This window comes from Panthera leo, chromosome D4 (genome assembly GCF_018350215.1).
Source record: "Panthera leo isolate Ple1 chromosome D4, P.leo_Ple1_pat1.1, whole genome shotgun sequence".
NCBI classification, from domain to species: domain Eukaryota; kingdom Metazoa; phylum Chordata; class Mammalia; order Carnivora; family Felidae; genus Panthera; species Panthera leo.
The window spans coordinates 74,182,088-74,201,848 of NC_056691.1; the positions used below are offsets into that span (position 1 = coordinate 74,182,088).

General features: G+C 56.8%; 1 protein-coding gene across 4 annotated transcripts in view; it reads right to left on the bottom strand.

Moving 5' to 3' along the window:
• The window catches only part of WHRN (whirlin), a 95,815-nt gene that overhangs the window by 1,753 nt on the left and 74,301 nt on the right, over nt 1-19,761 (bottom strand). The window contains exons 5-12 of one of the 4 annotated variants that reach the window (XM_042912527.1): nt 19,045-19,081; nt 17,617-17,829; nt 16,635-16,844; nt 14,060-14,092; nt 4,654-4,725; nt 2,875-3,412; nt 663-841; nt 5-127 (exon numbers count right to left, since the gene is read on the bottom strand). In XM_042912527.1, coding sequence (XP_042768461.1) covers nt 5-127; nt 663-841; nt 2,875-3,412; nt 4,654-4,725; nt 14,060-14,092; nt 16,635-16,844; nt 17,617-17,829; nt 19,045-19,081 — 1,405 coding nt within the window. Of the gene's footprint in view, nt 1-4; nt 128-662; nt 845-2,874; nt 3,413-4,653; nt 4,726-14,059; nt 14,093-16,634; nt 16,845-17,616; nt 17,830-19,044; nt 19,082-19,761 lie in introns of all 4 variants that reach the window. The other 3 variants (XM_042912526.1, XM_042912529.1, XM_042912528.1) reach the window with 3 other exon arrangements.

A 19,761-nucleotide genomic window follows, 5' to 3' on the forward strand; every position in this document is an offset into this window, starting at 1 on the left:
ATACCTGAATTGTGACGATCCTAGGCAGGGGCTGGCGGGTGTTGGCACCGCCCTCGATGGCGATGCCCAGGGTGGCTGCGCTTTTCTTCACGCGGATCAGGGTAGACGTGGGCTCCAGGAGTCCGGGCTGCGGGTGCGGGCAAGGAGACCAGTGACTGAGGCCTTCTCGGTGGAGGCCTGGCTGGGGGGGGGGGGCTGGACTGGCCATGACATGTCCCCTGGGTCAAAAGGGCTCAGACTCCAGACCCGTGCTGGAAGCTGCCAGTATGCTAGCACTAAGCTAAGAACCCGGTGTTCCCAGATCTCTGACTGCTTCAAGACCCCCTGAGGCTCAGGAGGCTAAGCGGCCGGAGCTGCTGGGTGGTGGCTCTAGGACTTGGACCCAGGCCTGACTGCTTCAGCCAGTGCGTCATCTCAGAACTGAGCTTAACGACCCTCAAGACCAACTTTCGGTGCCCGGCTTGTCACTGTCAGTGGCGAAGGCAGGGCCTAACTTGGGCCGCCAGACTCCTGATACCGTGGTCTTTCCAGGTACCCACAACCCTCCAGTGATGGGGGCTCACCTCCTCCCCGTGGGCACTTGTCAAGCTGAAACCTGGCTGGGGACCTCCCACTCCCCACCTTCCCCCCCCAGTCGTCTGCATCCCCTCCTCCTCGCTCACCGGTTTGGTGGCCCCCTCCGTGGTCCTCTCGTTCCGAGGCGGCTCCTTGCTACTCCTGCTCTTGGTAGATGCCATCTGTCTGCCTCGGCCCGGGGCGCTGGCCTCTGCCTCACCAGCATCCACGCCACTGTCCTCGCTCAGGGTCTGCCCACTGTCCGAGAGCTGGGACAGTGTGGAGGCTGCTGAGAGTGGGGAAGAGGAGGAGAGAGGTGGTTTAATACAGCTGGGGTCAGGGAGGGCTGCCTGGAGGAGGTGATGGAGCCGCAGGCTGAAAGGCTGCGGGGATTCTCCAGGCACGGACTAGGGAGGAATGAAGGGATCACAGGGCTGGAGGGAAGAGAGACTTCCAGACACCTTTCTACCACTGAGACCTGCCCTTCCAGCTGGGTCTGGCCCCAAGTCTGCCAGAATTTCTTCTCCGACCACCCAGTTCTCAGCCCATGGAATAATGATTAAAACAGAGGCCAGGAGGCAAACCCAGTCCACAAATGTGGGTTATTTATTTGTTTTAACTTGCACAGTGCTGTCGAATTTTAACGATGAACCAACACATTCAAATTAAGATAGTTCATATAAAAATTAAATTTCCACCCTCTCAATTAAAAAGTGGGAGGTCTGGGCACCTGGGTGGCTCAGCTGGTTAAGCATCTGACTTTGGTTCAGGTCACGATCTCGTGGTTTGTGAGTCTGAGCCCCGGGCATCGGGCTCTGCACTGGTGGTGTGGAGCCTGCTTGAGATTCTCTCTCTCTCCCTCTCTCTCTGGCCCTCCCCAACTTGTGCTCTCTCTCTCTCTCTCTCAAAATAAATAAATACACTTAAAAAAAATTAGAAGGTTTGCCATGCCTGGTCTGTAGCCTCCACAACCCCAAGCTGAGTGGTGGGCACAAACCCTCATTCACCAGTCAACCCAAGCTGCTTCGTTGCATGTGTAATGGCCTGGCCCCTAGTTTGAGACACTCCAGTGTCTGGCAGGTCAGGTCTGAATCCGCTCTGACCAGCTGTGCAACCCAGGGCGAGCTACACAGCTTCTCTGAGCCTTCATGTTTTTGTTTCAACACAGGAGCAATGACACGCATCTAATGGCGTTATCATAAAACTGAATGGATATGATGTGTAGGGTGAAACCGACAAGAGAACAGACTTGTGCTACACTTGTCTGTTCCACAGTTACTTTCTGTGCCTCAGTTTTTTCATCTGTAAAATGGGCATAATAGCATCAGCCTCCAGGGCGGCTGGGAGGGTTAGATGAGTTGCTAATAGAGACAAGGCCCCTAGAACCACATCGGGCACACAGGGAAGTACGGCGCAACTGACCGCTTTTATCAGGCTGTGCTGGGCTCAGTGCCAGATGATACCTCAGGTTTCGCTCACCACATCCTGCCTTCCCTCACCAAGCTCCTGAGCCCAGGGACACTGTACTCAGCACCCCAGTCTGCCCACTGCTTGGCATATAGGAGGCACTCAGTTCACAAACACCCCCCTGACCTGGCCTGCCCCCTTCCCTGGCCGCAGCGGGGTCTATATATCACTTGAGCCACAAGATGGCAGCAGAATCCAGCAAAATGCACCCAACTTGCTATGGAGAAGGAGATCTAGAACACCCGGAGGTTCCGGGCTCTCTGGGAGTGAAAAGCTGGCTTTCCACTGCCCTCCACCCGCTGAGTTGGGCCTGGAAACTCAGGGGCTGCAGCCCGGCCCCAGGTGTCTGGAAGGTCCAGCCTGCACTCTGACCCTGCAGCCCCGGGTGTGGAGACCTCTGGGGGTCCAGACACCGTAATTTCAACACCCTGTTCCGGGCCCTGGGCACTGAGATCACAGAGGCTGCCCCTGGCCTCAAGGAGTCCAGTCTCACTGGGGAGAGAGTCAGAGATCGTTGGGTGACCAGGTCTGGAGCTGCTGGAGGAGGAGCCCAACCCTCCCAGCGACCTGGCGGGGCTGTCACCGAACTGCCATCCCATGGCTTGCCCGCGGCCATACGGTTCCAAGAGGCAGACCTAGGGCTCACAGTCGTGTCAACACAGGCTCGGGACACCCTGGCCCTGCACAGGGCACGAGGGGGGGGACCGCCCGGGCTAGAGCACCCTGGGCGAGCACACGCTGCCCCTTTCCGCGTCGATGGGCAGATAGATCAACCTGGAGGGGCCTGGGTGCCCCCACGACCCCGGGGCGGGCACCCCGAGCCCAGCCCACCCGGGGTTGGCCGGTACTCACTGCGCGTCTGGGGCAGCGCCCTCACTTCGTTCACGTCTGGCTCGCTGTCCGGCCGGTGCACCTCCACCATGACAAAGTGCTGGTTCGTGCCCGTCACGTCTGGCCGGCCGGAGGGGGAGGGTGGCGGGAGACAGCCCCCTGCCAGCGTGGCCTCCGCGGGGGGGCTCTTCAGGTGCGGCGGTGACTGGACTCGCGGGAAGGGGCCGATGGGGTGCTGGTTGACCAGGGCCAGGCGGGCGTCCAGCGGCCTCTTGGAGCCAGGGTTGGCAGGGGAGACCGAGGCATAGATGGGGGAGGAGGGCGAGTCTTGTGCTGAGGAGGCCCCCGGGGCAGGGGCAGTGCCCGCTGGCGGGCTGTGGTTCCGAGGGGCCGAGAAGACGATGCCTGAGTGGGAAGATGCCGAGGAAGGTGGCTGGAGGCCCTCCTTCCCTGGCTTCCTCTGCTGCTCAGGCGGGCGGCTGTGGCCTTGGGCCAGAGGGGGTGGGGGAGGCGGCGGCTTGTAGACAGGCAGCCCCTCGGAGGTGGCTTTGACATCATCCTGCCAAAAGACCCAACAGGAGTAGAAGGAGTCAGAGCCCATTGTGGCTGGTAGACAGGAGCCCCGAGCAGGCCGGGCCCCGGCTGGAATTCCGTCCTGCTCTCTAGGCTCTTGGCCACACGGCTCTGAATAATGCAACACCCGAGTGGAAAACTTCTCCCCCCATCTCAGCAGCTGATAAGCATCGGGAACTTGGCGGGCGTCTCTGGGGAATGGCACCGTTACCTTTGGGAACTGAAGTTCTTGGCGTCAGCCAGGACTTATCACAGGGAACAAGACTTAATTAGAGGTGGATGGAGAGAAGGGCAAAACAAACGACAAAAAAAAAGCATTCCTTTGGCTTTTCTTGTTAGAAGGTTATCATGGCCACTAGAGACAGGAGATGTGCAGGACTGGAGTGAGAGAGAATGGATAGAAGGTGACAGTCACATGGGCTCGGGGGCTGTGTGGTCCTGGGCAAGTCACAGCACCTCTCTAAGTGCATCTCCGGGCAATGGGGAAACCTGGGTCTACCCGGCAGAGGTGAGGGGACGTGAGGGACCATGTGTGTAATGTGCTAGCAGGTGCCTGCCACACAGCAGGTGCACGGGAAGTGGCAGCTATGGGTATGGCCATTGCTATTTCCCTCTGCCTATGCCAACATACAACACTCGCAAAGCTCGGACGGCAGTGTGTCCCAAATGCTTTACTTAAATGAACTAATGTACCTCTCGCCACAAACTTGTGGGGTAGGGACACAATTATTATCCCCATTTTACAGAGGGGAAAACCGAGGCACAGAGAGGTTAAGAAACCTGCCCAAAGTCACACAGTCAGTGGCACAGGTGGGATTTGAACCCAGGCAGTCTGGCTCCAGAGTCCAGGCCGTTCAGAAGTTATCCGGGTCAGAACTGCACAGTGATGCTGCCGGGGCTGCTGACGTGGACATAGCCGAGGCCACATTTAACTTCCATTTCCAGGGTGGTCATGTGGCCTCTTCAGGGAGTTCACACACTCCACGTTTCAGTACTTGTTATGATCACGTTCAGACAACGTATCAAAAGTAACACCAACTCAGCAAGCAAACAGCCCGACACCCACCCCAGTCCTGGGCGCTGCTGGAGAAGCCTGAGTGATGCCCTTGTGCACGGGCCTGGGGCTGGGTCTGAGGGCCTCTGGCTCTCACCAAGAAGCCAGTCCCCAGGGCCTCAGGCAGACCAGGAAGGGCAAAACCTCACTGCGGGAACCAGAGAGGGTCTTACCAGGGAAACATCTGGGAGGGTGTTCATATTGCCCTGGACAGCCTCACCACTTTCCTCCAGGTCCAGAGTGTTCTAGAAATGGAGAAGAGAGCAATGTGAGCAAATATAAACCGAGAGGAAAAAAGCAGTTTGCCCTCCGAGATACCAAAATCCGTGCTGGGCCCCGGGACACCTTCCTGTGGCTTATGCGTGTCCCAACAGGCCTCACTCTTGTAGAATTTACACATTAAAATTAATGTCCGTTTTCCTGCTGGTCATCTTAAAATAAATTTTTCTTTGAAGCTTCTCCGGGCCTCCCCTGAACTATCTGGAGATGCTGTGGGGTGGCTCTGGCCTGGCCGGGGAATTCCCAAAGCTGGGCCCCGGGCTCCGGGCCCTCATACTCAGAGCTTCCGAAGCCTGAAGGTGCTCATGGACAGAATCCCAGGAAGGTGTGAAAATGGCAGGACGCACAGGAGAGGTGGGTGGGCAAGTCTCTCTTTTAATTTAGTGGCTTCTATTGTGAGGCAGGCGGTTAAAGTTTACATAGACCTTATTTTGCAAAAATGCCCGTTTTCTGCTTCCTTTGCTAACTCCCTGGAAGAAGCCTCAAGCTCTGTCAAGTGGCGCTGAGCTGCTGAGGCCATCTCTAGGTGGTCCCTGGGAGGCTGAGCAGTGCCCCTGTCAAAAGTAGCTCCTGAGGCCTCAGGGGAGCCATTCCTCCACCCCACAGAACCCAGGATGGCAACAGAGCCTCCACAACCAGCAGCTGGCTCATGTCTCAAGTGTAGCCCTCAACACTGAGCAGTCTCAATGCTCCACTGGTGAGGGCCTGGGGCCACAGAGGAGGCGAGACCCCACCCCTGCCTTCTGTAGCCTGGAGCCAGTGGGATGGACACAGACAAGCAAGGAGGAGACTGTGCACAGAGCTAGGAGATACAGGCATAGAAGCGGCTGGGGTGGGGTTATCAAGGAAGGCTTCCTGGAGTAGGGAGCATGGCTTAAAGCTGAGTCTTGTGGGTCTTGAGCTGGGCAAAGGAGGGAATGATGGTGTTTCAGAGGGAAGGGCGTGCATAAAGCAGGGAGGAGCTTTGAGAATTTTCGAGCAGTTCCACGAGACTCAAGAATGGAGCTGCTGGGACTTGAGGCTGAGGGCAGTGGGTTGCCATGGAGATGTGGTCAAGTTTGTCTTCTATGAAGGTTCCCTTTGCTCACTGCCTCTCCAGCCACACTAGAACAATGCGGGCATGTCAGGGCCTTCACACTGGCTGTTCCCTCTGCCTGGTCCCCTCAGCTATACACAAGGCATGCCTTCTTCTTACCTCCTTCAAGATCTTCCCCAAATTATCACCTCCTCGAAGAAGGCTATCTTCACAACCCCACCTAAAATCACAACCCCCCATCCCCTGCCCTGCTTTATTTTTCTGCTTTCCGCTGACCACCATTCTTCACCCAGCAGCAGGATGTAAACCTGGAAATGTAAGTCAGATAACGCATTGCTCAGAACCCTCCAGGGTCTTTCCGTTTTCCCTGGAGAAAATTCCAAAGTCTGCAATCACTGTGCCCAATGAGTGGGCCCTTTCTTGCTACTTCAACAGGAAGGGGTGGTTCCTGCCTCAGGGCCTTTGCATTCACTGCTCTCCCTTGCTCCCACAGCACTCCTGACTCACTCCGTCACTTCATTCAGCTCTGACCTCAGCAAGGCCTTCCTAGACCAGCCCTGTCTGAAACAGCACCCCTCCCCATCCCCCACAGCACCTCTAACCCCTGACCGCACTTCATTTTTCTGTGTAAGATTTATCACCACCTTATTGTTTGTCTCTCCCATTAGCATGAGAACTCCTCAACGGTAAGACTACCTGGTCCCTACTCTACCCTCAGTGTTTAGGATAGTTGCTGCTTGACAAATATTTACTAGGCAAATGAATGAATCGATGGGTGAATGAATGAATGAATCGATCACTCTGGCTGTCATGGAGGAGGCCCCAGCAGGCAGAGAACTAAGCAGGGCAACGACTCTAGATCATCGCAGGGAACAGTAACGGTGAAGGCAGCGGGTTGGGATGGAAGGGGCCCACGGATGCCACGCTCTCTGGGGCTCAGGCTCTCAGGTCACTCTGCACTGATCCCCATCTCGAATGATGCTCCTGGAGCCTTGAACATCCTGGGCAGGCAAAGGGCCTGGGACGAAGCCCAAAGGGCATGAAGACCAGCCACGGGAACCCACCAGTAAGACACTTGGCTCTCCCGGCTTGGAGCCTTTCACACCCAGGGCTCCTCATCTGGTCCCGTGATGCCTCTGGGGGCAATGTCAGGCTGGGACATCTGCCCCGTTTTACCAACAAAGCTGAGGCTCACATGCAGACTTCAGCCTCCGGTCTCCACCGCCGCCCCCTGCATGCCGCTGGCAGCCTCAGCGATGCAGAGAGTGGGGGATCCTTGGTGGGGAAGGGCAGTGATGGGGCTGCTCTGGCACTCACTGATTAAGTGACACCACTTGTGGCTTCTCTGATGTCACATCCAGCTCTACCACTCACAGCCAAGTGACGGAGGGCAAATCACTGATGCTCTGTGCCGGTTTCCTCATCTGCAGAATGGGTTAACAGCAGTCCCGCTCTCATGGGGCTGATGCGTTAGCACTAAAAAATGCTCCAAACAAGGCCTGGCACAATATATGAGGGCGGGCTACTGTTATATCAGAAGCCTGGGACCTGGCAAACCCACCCCAGCAACCTAACCGCTGCCTGGGACCATGTGAACACTTGACTGGAAATGCAAGAGCAGTCTCCCTCCTCCCAAACCGGAATGAGTCCGGCACTCCCCAGAAATAGTACAGCTGGGCACCACCAACTGCCCAGGGTTAAGGTGAGCGGCGAGGCAGGGCTGGTCGTGTGCGATGACTTCCCCGAGAGGGGTCAGAGGCCTGGGAGGTGTCTACGGCAAAGGCAAGAGGGACCTCTGCCATTCTCAAATGCAGCCACTGCCAGCTGTCTCCAGATTCAACCTGCGGGCAGCCCGGGGGCTCAAATGACAGTCCTTGGTACGACCAGAGGCACGGGATTCTGTCCTGTTCTGGCATCTTTGGAGTTTTGAGCACTCATCTGGCCAACAAGCAGTTTTGGCTCATGGGGGATACATGATGAGCAGGTCACTGTGTTCCTAACACCCAGGAGAGGGCCATGCACACAGTAGGTGCCCACACGTTTTCGCTCAGGATCACTGATGGGGCCGGTGGTCGTACCTGGGCCACTGGGAGGGAGACAGGAAGCATCCGGAGCCCTGACAACACAAGCATGCCTCTGCCATGCATCGCAGAGCGGGTGTGACCGTCTCTCAGAAGGGTATCAGAGATCGATCCACAAACTGGGGACGACCACGCGCCAGGCCCTCTGCTGAGCATTTTACTTACTCGATCTCACTGGATTCTCATGGGATCATCTCATTGGATTCTCATGGGAGACAGGCACTGGGACTGTCCCTGGCTCACATCATTTACACTTAAGCTCAGGGAGGGAAGTGACCTGTCCAAGACCACACAGCCATGCTACAGCAGATCAGGTTTCTAACCCGGGTAGGGGTGGCCCCAGAGCCCATGCAACACTTCCCCAGAATTGGGTAGGGCCCGGATATCACAGGAACCAGAGGGCCCTAGGAGCAACCCTCTCTGAAACGAAGCCATATAGCCATCACCGGCCCCTGGCCTCAGCCCATTCCTTGCTGTTAATAGCAGCCCGGAGCCAATACTGAAGGCAGGCATGGAAAGTCGGGAGGGTGACGGTGGAGTGGGGACAAACATCCAGCCCTGGGAGCAAGGCCTTTAGTGGAGCAAAGAGCAGACGGGTCAGAGCCGGGCCCTGCCAGACTCCATCTGCCAGATCCAGACGCTCAGGAGCCCCGAGTCCCCGAGCCATGTTCCTTGTGCATCTGAAATAGCTGCAGACAGCAGGCTAAGAACCCCGGGGATGCGTCAGCAGAAACGCTCGAGGAACAGACTTCGAGAGGAGGATCAAGGTCAGCGCTCACACAGGAGCCGGCTTGCGTCCTGGCCGCCTCGCCGGCCCCACCCCCACCCTGCCAGCAGCTTGGGGCCCCCTTCCTCCTGCAGAGGCCAGAGACCAGCTGAATGTTTAGACTCAGGGCTCAATCAGTCCTGAGTCTCCAGCTGAGGTCACTGAGGTTCAGAGAGGGAAGGCCACCTGCCCAAGGTCACACAGCAAGCGCGAGGCGGAAGCTGAGCCATCTGCAAGGTCTGACTCTGTTATTCAGCCTGCTTGCCATAGGACCCAGGATGCCCTCAGGACCTGCTGTCGTTGCTCCCCCCGGCTCCTTCCTCCTCAAATCAGTGGCAGCTCAGAAAAATTGCCTTCCTCTCAGAGGAAAGAACACGGTGAGGGCCCGTATAGTCCAGGCGTCTGGTTGGAGGGGACTGTGGGGCCAAAATAAAGTGAGACGGTGGAAGGCAATCACCTGTGCTGACCTCTGCCAGGTGGACTCACAGTTCTGGAAGTGCTACTGCTTCCTGGCCCAGGTATCACCTCAGCAAAACGAGGCTCTCCCCTCCCTTCCCCCTGCTCCTGCCCAACGCCCTGCTATCTCTCCCCTACATCCCTTCATTAGGACAGGAGGGCTCTTACGTAAAGGTGCTATTTTCAGCTCTTTGTTCTTCTTGCTTCTTTACGCTGATGTCAGGACAACGGGCTCCCCCCAGCTCTGCCCCTAAATGCACCAGAGGCCTCTGGATATGGGGAAACTGAGACTCTGAGTCACAAAACTTCCTGGAAGGTCACTTATGGGGGCCAAGATTTCCGTAGGAGGCCGGTGGGAGGGACAGAGAAAGGAAAAGCAGAGAGGGGAGTAAGGGAGAAGGAAGAGAAGGAAGGCAGGAGGGAGAAGGGGAGAGCAAGGAAGGACAGAGAAAAGCAAGGCATGGTGCCAGCCAGAGCTGGGGCTGCGATCAGCCCAGGAAGGTCGGGTTGTCGGAGGGGGCCTGACAGTGACATGAGCTGGGTAGGGCCAGCCTCCCTGGAGTGAAGGGGACAGGACTGGGGGGTCCGTAAGGAACATGGAGTGGGAACCTGGGGGGACGGCCATGCTGGCAGAGACAGGATCATTGTGCTCCTGAGCTCTCCAAGCACAGGGTAGGGCTGGAAGTCTGGAAGCTGATGGGGAAGGGCAGGGGGGTGCACTGGGAGAGTGAGGATCCCCAAACAGGGCACTGGAACCCACACTCGCCGCTGTGGCCGAGGCCGTGGGAACTGCCCCGGTGCCCGGCCAGCTCTGGGCGCTTTCACCAGCTGTCCGCTCCTGCCTTTGTGCTTGAGCATCAAACCACAGAAGTGCCCGGGAGGGCCCATGTGGCGCAGACAGACCGTGCTTCCTTCTGTCGTCCTGCATCTCCCTCCCAATGGCCTCAGGACAAGGGCTTCACTCAGCGGACAGAGAGTGTGACCCAGAATCTCCAGGTCAGTGTTGGAAGAGCCCTTAAGACAGGCGCTGGAAAGCAGGGCTCCAGGAGGGATGTGGTGACCCAAGAACCCGGCCGAGGGAAAACACCGCATCTCTACCTGCATTAACCTCCAACCCAAATGTCACATCTCCTTCCTTATAAATGGAGGCAACACAGCCTGGCAGAATCAAGCTCTGGAGGGGCAGGGCTGGCCTATGTCGACTTGCTTGTTTGCTGGAAACGGCTTCCAGGACCCCCGCCCCGCAAGCGCCCACACGGAGGCAAGTGCACCACAAAGGGCTGCCCGCGAGGTCCGTTCCTTATTTCAGACACCCGTTGACGCAAAGCTGCCCCGATGCCCGCTAATGCCTCTGGGGAATTTATGGCTCTGAGGGTGCAGGGGGCTCGTGCCGAGGCCTCTCAGGAGGAAGTGGGCTGTTGGACGCAAGCAGACAAGTTGGCCTCGCCCTGCCCCCACCTGGCACTGAGCGGCCTCCTGGGACACGGGCTACAGAGCCAGCCTGCCTGACGACACAGGAGTAGCTCTGCCAGGTCACCCCATCTGCACGCCCCCCTGAGCTCTCTCCACACACATGGGAAGCATCTTACAAGATGCAAACAAGGGCGCCTGGGTCTTGATTTCGCCCGGGTCATGATCCCAGGGTCGTGGGATCAAGTCCCACGTTGGGCTCTGTGCAGAGCGTGGAGCCTGCTTAGGACTCTCTCTCTCTCTCTCTGTCCCTTTCCCCTACTCACACATGCTGTCTTTAAAAAAAGAAAAAGTGCACACAACATCATGTCACTTCCTTACTGAAGACCCTCAGTGGTGTTTCACGGTTTCAGGATTAAGCCCAAGTCCCTGGCGGCTCCTGCTGCTCACCCCCCACCCTCTCCCCTTCGCCCTACTGACCTCCTACGGTTCCTTCCAGGGTCCATAAGCCTCGAGCTCAGGGCCCTTGCACGTGCCGATCTGGCCCCTCAGCTGCCTTGCCTTGTGTATCGCCCGGCTGATGCCAGTGACTTCAGATCTCAGCTCAAACATCTCTTCCCTCACGTCCTGGATTGGTCACGGCCCCAGTCCTCGACCCATTTGTCAGAGCAAGGATTATGCAGGTGATCTGATTCAAGGCTGCCTCCCCGACTAGACGTGCTAAGCTTTGGGACAGCAGGTGCTGCCGTCTCTTTTGCGCACGGCGACCAGTGGCCCACTCAGAGCCTGGCGTGTGGGAGGTGCTCAGGGAATGCCTGCTGCAGGAGTGGATGATGAATGGGTGAAGGGTTGGGATCCTCCCAGCCTCCCCACTGGGGGACGACTTGCCCGGCAGAGGACTCTCTAAACCCATCCAGGCTGGACCAAGGGCAGAACACAGGAGGAGGAGGAAGGTCCTCTGACTGTCTGCTCCCTGTTTCTGGAGAGAGCTGCCTTGACAATCAGGGCATCTCTGTAGCTGAGAGGGCCTGAGACAGGCCTGAGCTTCTCCACCCTCCTTTCGCCCTGGATGAGGAGGAAAGTATGGGGGCCACAGGGGAGCAAAGTGCTGACGGCCACACCCTCTTCCCACCTCACCTCATGGGAACAGGAGCAGTAGGCCTTTAGAGGCAGGGCCCCTGCTACAGCATCCTTTGGTGGGCTAGGGAAGCCCCTTTCCAGGCACACGAGAGGCCTGACGTGCAAACCTCTCAATTCTAGGCGGAAAGGGGCTGTGGTTAAGCCTGGGGCAAGTCCACCACCCCTGACCCCAGCGGCACCTGCTTTGTAGGTCCAGGGCTAGCCTGGGCCTCTACAAACGCTGTTCCCCTGAAGGCCTCTGTGGCGCCCTGTCCCAGCCGTTAGAGCATCAGCAGAACGGGTTCCCAAGTACTCCACACCTCCAAGTCTGCTCCCGAGCTCACGGATTCTTCACGACGATCCACACGTGGCTGGTCTTATCAGCCAGCGTACAGATATGGAAACTGAGGCTTCAAAAGCTTAAGTCACCTGTCCAAGGTGACACGGTTTCTACCTGGGAGAGCCAGCCTGTCTGTGGAATTCCAGAGCCTGTGTGCCCAAGCCCCTCTGCCACGGGCTGGCTGGCACCAGATAAGGGCTTCAAGAAACGGCATGCAGGCCTTTATTCTGCTCAGCTTCCCCGGCTGACATCTGTATGGGAGGGGAGTGACACTGGAGGCAGGAAAAATTCCCAGGGCTGGCTCTCTATTAGACAAATGGAAAATAAACACAATTTGTCGATGGGGGAAGGCTGCATCTGATTTCCTTTGATCGATTTTGTCTGGCCTGAGGGAAAACGGCTGCGGAATGAGCCACGTTTAACCTGGGATTGATAACTGCACCATGAGATCCACAGAACTGGGGCTAAATGGAAACCGGTTCCATTTAGGGCAACTGTCTGGGGCATCTGGGTCACAAGAGCCAGCTGCCTGCCACTCGGCCAGTCTGAACACCAGATCAGAGGACATTTTCCTACGATGTGGGAGGGAGACGTTTCGAAGGCTGGAGTGTTAGAAGATAATCCTGAGCGGCCAGGGAGTGCGGATTCATTTCAGTCTCTGCTCCACAATCCCCGGGCCCCGGCTCTGTCCCAGAGCCAGGCTGGCACTGGGCACCCAGACAGGAGAAAGATATGGTCCCCGCCAGCATCCCAGCAGCGTCTCCCTGTTTACCAGGGAGGACAAACTCGGGGGGAGGTTAGAGCCGTGTGACAGGCATTTTAACAGACAGGAAAGCAGGTGAGCTCCATGAGGCATGGGGTCTGGGCCGCAAGAAAGAAATGCCTTCGGCTTCTGTCCATCCAGATTCGGGGGGTTGTGGGTCACTCAGCATCACCGCAGTAAAAGCTAACGGACACATACGTGCTGGTGTTGCAGACCAGCGTCCGGCACTTGGTGACGAACAGGTTAATACTGAATCCTGACTCTACCATGCCCTCACTGAGCGACCTGGCGCGACTCCCTTCTCTCTAGGATTTGTTTTCTTCCCTTTACAATGGAGATCACGGCGGTACCTGCCAGTCCTAGTAACTAGGAAGCTCAAAAAGATACACCTGGAAAGCATTATCACAGTCCCACGGAGAACTCTCTAAAATACCAACTACTACTATCATTGAGAAAGGCCCCAACTGCGCCTGGGTGGCTCAGTCGGGTAGGCATCCCACTTTGGCTCAGGTCATGATCTCAAGGTTTGTAGATTCGAGCCCCACATTGGGCTCTGAGCTGACAGCTCGGAGGCTGGAGCCTGCTTTGGGTTCTGTGTCTCCCTTTATCTCTCTGCCCCTCCCGAGCTTGTGCTGTCTCTCTCTCTCTCAAAAATAAATAAATAAGACATTTTTTTAAAAAGGCCCCAATTATTAATATGGGCCAGGTTCTGGGCTGGGCACTAGGGATTCAACGGTGACTCCAGATGTCATCACTGCTGTGGTCAAGGGGAGTAGCCAGCCAGGCTTGTAAACATTATTAGAATATAATGAGACAAGAGTCATGACAATAGGAAACCCAGGGGGCTGGAGGAGGCACAGGGAAGTCAGAAAATCAGGGAAGTCTTCTGGGAAGAGGGAGCATGTGGGCGTAGGGGGCTGATGTACACGTAGGAGATAGCCCGGCCATGAGAAGTGGGAAGGAGAACATTCCAGACAGAGTTTATAACATATAAAAAGGCCAAGAGGTCTCTCAACAGCCCCACAGCACAGAAATGATCATCCTCATTTTATAGATCCTAAAACTGAGCTCAGAGAGGTAAAATCACTTTCCGAGGTCACACAGCAAGGAGGTGGCAGGGCTGGGGTTTAAGCTGAGCGCATTCTCATTCCAGAGCCTGAGGAAGCCTGATGAACTGGCAAACAGGAGAGACCGTGAGCATCAAGAAGAACCCCAGTTCCCCACCGGGGCTGGGTGCAGACGTAAGGGAGTGGCAGGCAGGGCCACAGCCCCGGACCTCCACCCTGGCTAAGGGACTCCCACAGCCCCGCCCGGCAGGAAGGACGGTACCTCCATCAGGTCTATTAGCCACAGCAGCCGCTCCTGGGGAGGAAGGGTGGGCAAAAGGCAAAAAGAAAAATACATCAAATAAATATTAGGGATGGGGTGGGTACAGCAGTAAACCCTGCAAAACATGCATGCATGCTCACACACACACAGAGAAAGGCAACACAAACACAATTCTCTAAAACCCCTTTTCTATTTCCTTTAAATGCTTTGGGCAGGAATAAAAGACGGATGAAGAAAAGGCTCTGCTGCTATAACTGGGACTCTTTCAGTATAACTGCCTCCTTGAAGGAAACAGGGGCCACCAGGGCTCTGCAGAAATGACGCCTGTCCTTGAGAACCCCTGTCAGAAGATGGCCATTTCCCTTGGGGCAACCCTGGGACTTGCCAGCAGGCGGGGCTGGGTCATCACCCCCATTTGGCAGATGGAAAAACTGAGGCTCAGAGAAGAGAAGTGATTTGTCCAAGGTCACACGTGTTAATGAACGGCAGAGCCTGAAGGAGGACCTTGTTCAGGAGACTGGATCAGAGAAAACCTGGATTTCAGAGGGGCCCAAGCCCTATGCCGGCAGCAAAGATCTGAGTCTGAGGGATAGAGCCCCAGGCCGTGCATGTGAGAGCACCTGAGACTGGATAAGATTGGAGGGGGGTGGCAGATCCTCAGCCCAGTGCTTTCCAGAAGGCTCCAAGTATCTGCAAGGCTGCAGACACAAATCCTCAAAGTGGTTTTCTCCAGCCAGGTTGGGGGAAGTCAGTTAAGAGCAGAGGCTTCCCCTGCCCTAGGGGTGTGGACGGCAGTTCTGGGATGCTAGTGCCAATAGGGAGATTACTCATCATTTAATCTTCCCAAGAAGCTGGGCACAGCAGCATCACTGCCCCGGTGCAAGTGGGGAAACTGAGGCACTTGGCGGTAAAGCATGGAGCCAAGACGGGTGGGGGGCCAGCACTTCCCAGGTATGGGGGAGACCCCTGGGCTGGGGCAAGGCCACTGCAGGCCAGCACTCTGCTGGGCATAATAGTTACCCTGACTGCCATCAGAGCCTTGGGCAAAGGACCTTGGGCCATTCTACCTGTGGGGAAACTGAGGCCCAGAGAAGCCAGGGCTTAAACCTAAATCTCCTGCTTCCCAGGCTAGAACACGCCCCATCCCACCCACTGGACCTCTCACCCCCAGAATTACAGGCTGCAATCCCCTGGTTCTAGAGCACTGGCTCATGGCTCCTGAAGCCCCACATGGACATTACCAAGGCCAATCTCAGTGGAGTCGGACCCACAGGGAAATGGCCCCTCGGGCCAGGTCCCTGCAACCCAAAACGTGCTCATCACCTGGGTGTCACATCAAAGCATGTGCACAGAACCAAACACACAGCCCCAGGAGGGGAACAGCCTCTTCCCTGTCCCCGAAGTGATCTGCTCATCCTGGACCGTGACATTGCTTCCAATGCAGCCACATCCAGAGCCCTAGAGGAATGCCTGGCAGCTTCCTGGTCACCCCAGGAAGGGACAAGGACTCCTGGGGAGGAAGGTGACTCAGAATGGTAGGGGTAGGAAGCAGAGGAATAGAAGTTGCTCCAGAAACTCAGATCCTCAGAGCTAAAAACAAAACAAAACAAAAAAGCCACGCTGGGAGACGGAGTCTGCAAAGCAAAGGGAGCTGCCCCAGGGCCGTTTCCTGGTGGGTGCAAGCTCATCCGTGCCCACTAACCACCGGTATGCAACCTTGGACGTCACTGCACCCCTGGAGCTCCTGTTCCTCCAGCAGGACAACTAACTGCGTCTGTCCTGAGTCGATTGAGATTCCACCTGTAAGAGCTTCCAATTCTGCGTCTGGGAGCAGCAGTGCTTGAGAAACATGCTTTCCCCTGCCCCTTCCACAGGAGAGTGGTGAGGAATGATCCAGAGACAGGAAAGGAGAGCATGAGCCACTCCAACTCTCCTGACCTCCAGCCCCGCTCTTCCTACCAGAAAGACGGTGACACCTGGTTCCCATACCAAGCAGCAAGGCATTTTCTCTGCCCCTTCTTGCAAAGGCTTCCTGGGATTAATTTGCCTCTAAGCATCCTGGCAGCAGAACCCAGGATGGACCAGATGCTTTTCTGGAGGGCTGGCGAGTCTGGGTGAAAGTCAAGGTGGGTTCCAAAGACAAGAAGGTGTATCTCGGGGAAGATGCCATCACCGTGACCACCATGAATGCACTGCCACGGTTTCTCGTGGGACCCTCCCACGACTGTCACTATTTTCTCTATTTGTCTCATTACCGGCCTTTTTCTCCTTTATCTCTGAGCGCACCCTCCCCACCCCCCCCCCACCCCCAGACCGTGAGCCCAAGAGGCAGGGCCACATCTGCCTCGTTCACTCGCTGTCTCCCACAGCCGTGCCTGGCACGCATCAGGCACTCAGCGATGATGGGGTTTTTTCCCAGGGAAGAAACTGAGGCTCAGAAAGGCAAGGCACAGAGCTGCTAAGGGGTGGTGCTGAGATTCACGCCTACGTCGGTCTCACTGCAAAGCCAGTATCTTGGCGCCCCACCCTTGCTGGCGCTCGAGCCAGGGCCAGGGCCAGGGCCGGGGCAGCTCACCCTGGCCGAGCTGACAGTGGTGGAGGTGCCATGGCTGCCTGTGGATGAGCCCGTGTCGCTGTAGGAGACTGTGGAGTAGGTGTCCCCGGCCCCAGGGCCCGGGGGCTGCCGTGCCTTCATGGACTCGATCTCCCGCCTCAGCACCAGGTGGTCGAAGCGGTCCAGGTCTTGGGGGGAGATGGTGCCTCTCACCTCGGACAGGAGCGAGAACTGGGCATGGGGACAAACAGGGCACTCAGCCCGGGTTTCGCCAGCAGATGGGACCTGTCCCCTGCTACCCACAATGACCTGCGTGCCAACTTGACCACTGGCCTCCCTCCTTAACCCCCTGTGGCTCCCCACTGTCCTAGAAGAAGTCCAAGCATAATACCCTGAAGGCCGGGCCAGCATCATCTGACTCCTGCTTCCCTCTCACCCTGTCCTCACTGGCATCTTATCAGCAAGCACGCGTGACTGCAGCTCCCTGAACACACCGGGCAGCCCCTGGCTGTCCCTCCCACCCAGAATGCCCTTCCCTTAAGCCTTCCCGCATGCAACTGCTCCCAGCGGATTTAATCACTTCTTCCTTCGTGCAGCTTCTGGGCCCCAGACTTCCTCGAGAGCAGAGCAGGGTTCTCAAAGCTGGCAGCACGGCACAATCGCCCGGGAGATGTGGCAAACTCCCATCCACGGGTATATGGAGTTAACCAGCCCGGGGGGTGGGGCCCGGGCACTGCTTTTGAAGAGCAATCCAGATGACTCTAAATGTATGCTCAGCATTGACAGCTATTTCACTGGGGCCCCCATCACCGGGGACTTTAACTATGTCCCCAGGAGTCTATGGGCTGGCTTTCCTGGCTGCCTCGGTCACCAGTCTCTGCCCAGGGCTGTTTCAGCCCGACTCTTTGTGGGTTCTCACTAGAGGGGTGGGGGACGGAGGGAGGCAGGGAGGATGCCGAGCCCTGGAGGACTTTTGCCTTGCCCCTGGAGGGGCTCGGGTCACCTTGGCGTGCGTGTTGAGCAGCTCGAACAGGGCCATGACCAGGGCTTCCACGGAGACACCCCCGCCACGGTACTCCTCCAGGTAGTAGGCCATGGTGGCTCGCTCCTGCTCATTCAGCAGGTGCCGCGCCTGCTCCTCCAGCAGCAGGCGCGTCTGGTTGCCCAGGCTGCTCAGGGTCACCTGGGAGCCAGCCGGGCCCTTGTAAAATCCCAGCTGAAAGACAGGAAGACGGGGGTCTGGGAATTCTGAACTGCTCTGGGGCCAAGTGGCCAGGCCATGCCAGTGACCACAGTGCAGAGGGATGAGGTGGGTCCCTCTGTGGCCTCGGCCTACCCGGTGCACCTGCAGGAGACGTTAGTTACAGGTCCGTTCTCAGACCACGAGGCCGTGCGCAGGTACAAACGGCATTCACGCCTTAGCCCGCACTTTGACATACGTTATCTCATCAGGTCCTGAAACCAATCAGAGTCGAGCAATTTTATTATGGCTCCCAATTTATTCTCCAGGTTTCAGTATCTCCCTTGGTAAACTGGGGATAACAGTAACCTTACTTCCAAAATATGGTGCAGATCTGCACACACTCTCCACCCCCTCCTCGCCACTGCCTCAGGAGTCACTGGGAGGTGTGACTAAGATGCCATTGGGGGGGAGGGTGTCCCCGCTCCTCCCCTCTGCCTCCCCCATCACCTATGCAGAGCTGCTGAAATGATCTTGTAATAATAGGAATCGCGTCGTCTTGCTCCCCTGCTTAAGCCTTTCCGTGGTTAGATGCCAAACCTCTTACGGGCCCACAGAGCCCCCATGTGATCTGGGGACCCTGCCTGCCATCACTCTGTTCCCCGCTCCTCTTTGCTCGCCACACCCCCTTACACTCTCCTTGCCTCCAACAAGCCACCTTTTTGGCACAGCGGGGCTCTGGCACATGCTGTCCCCTCAGGCTCCTGCACCGGACTTTGTTCTGGCTACTCCTATGTAACATTCAGTTCACAGCCCGAGTATCGTGTCACCGATTCACAGAGTCCTCACTCGCCCCTCTGCCTCTCACCACCTAAATCAGGTGTCCCATCTGTTAGTCTCTCCCACGCTCCCCAGCACCTTGCCTGATGGCACTGAACGTCTTCTGTGATTAGACACGTGTGCAGGATTTTTTTTACGTGTGGGGGTCTCTTTCACTAGGTATACCCTCCTCCATGAGGGCAGGAATTGACCTGTTCTGTTCAGTGCCATTAGCCCTGGTACCTGGAACCTGGTGGTGCTCACAGATGTGTGAGGAATGTAAGGGAGGACAGACGAACGGACAGTCGGCGGGCTGCTCAAATGAAATGAGATCATGCACGTGAGTGGCTCCATGCACCTGCCAGGCCCAGAGCCCCCTACACGGGGGTGTATGAAGAAGCTACAGATAACCAATGACGGAGAGCTCCCTACCTTGTTTGTCCCTTCCGTTGTAAGATCCCCAGGAAACCTATGAGAAAGAGAAACGTGTTCAGCTGCATGGCCGAGCAGTTCTAACAGGCACCACCAGCAAGGGAAAAGCCAATCTGGAGCGGGGTGAGCAAAAGTGTTGAGAGTACCATGGCCTCCACTCGCTGGGGCTACTCAAGGGCATACGAACCCCTGGGCAGATGAGCGGCTTCCAGACCCCTCATCAAGCACGGGGGCAGCATTTCTAAAACCACGTGAGGTGAACTCCTGGCTCAGCAGCCCTACAGGACCAGGCAGGTAACACAAGGACAGGAGACAATAAACAGCAAAAGACCCGTGGCCTCGGGGTCAAGGCCAACCCTAGGGAGGGTGGGTGAGGACAGGGGCCAACTGGAGACCCAGAGATGCAACTCGCAGGTGTAGCTCAGCTCCAGCCCAATTTCATGAAGAAACATGCGCTCAAGCTGCTAGAATTCCTGATTTTAAAGCAGCAGCCAGAAGTCAGGGTTTTTGTTTTTGTTTTTTGATGGGAAACCGGATGCCTTTTTAAATGTTGGCAGCTAAATTAAAAAATTATGATACCGTGCTGGTGAACAAGAAAGGAGACAGGAGAGAAGGAGGGAAGAAGGGGAAGGAGATGCTCTGGGTGCATCTGGCCCGGGAGGCCACCAACCAGTCTGAGACTTCTGATTAGAAACCCAAAGCTGACGCGTGAGGCTA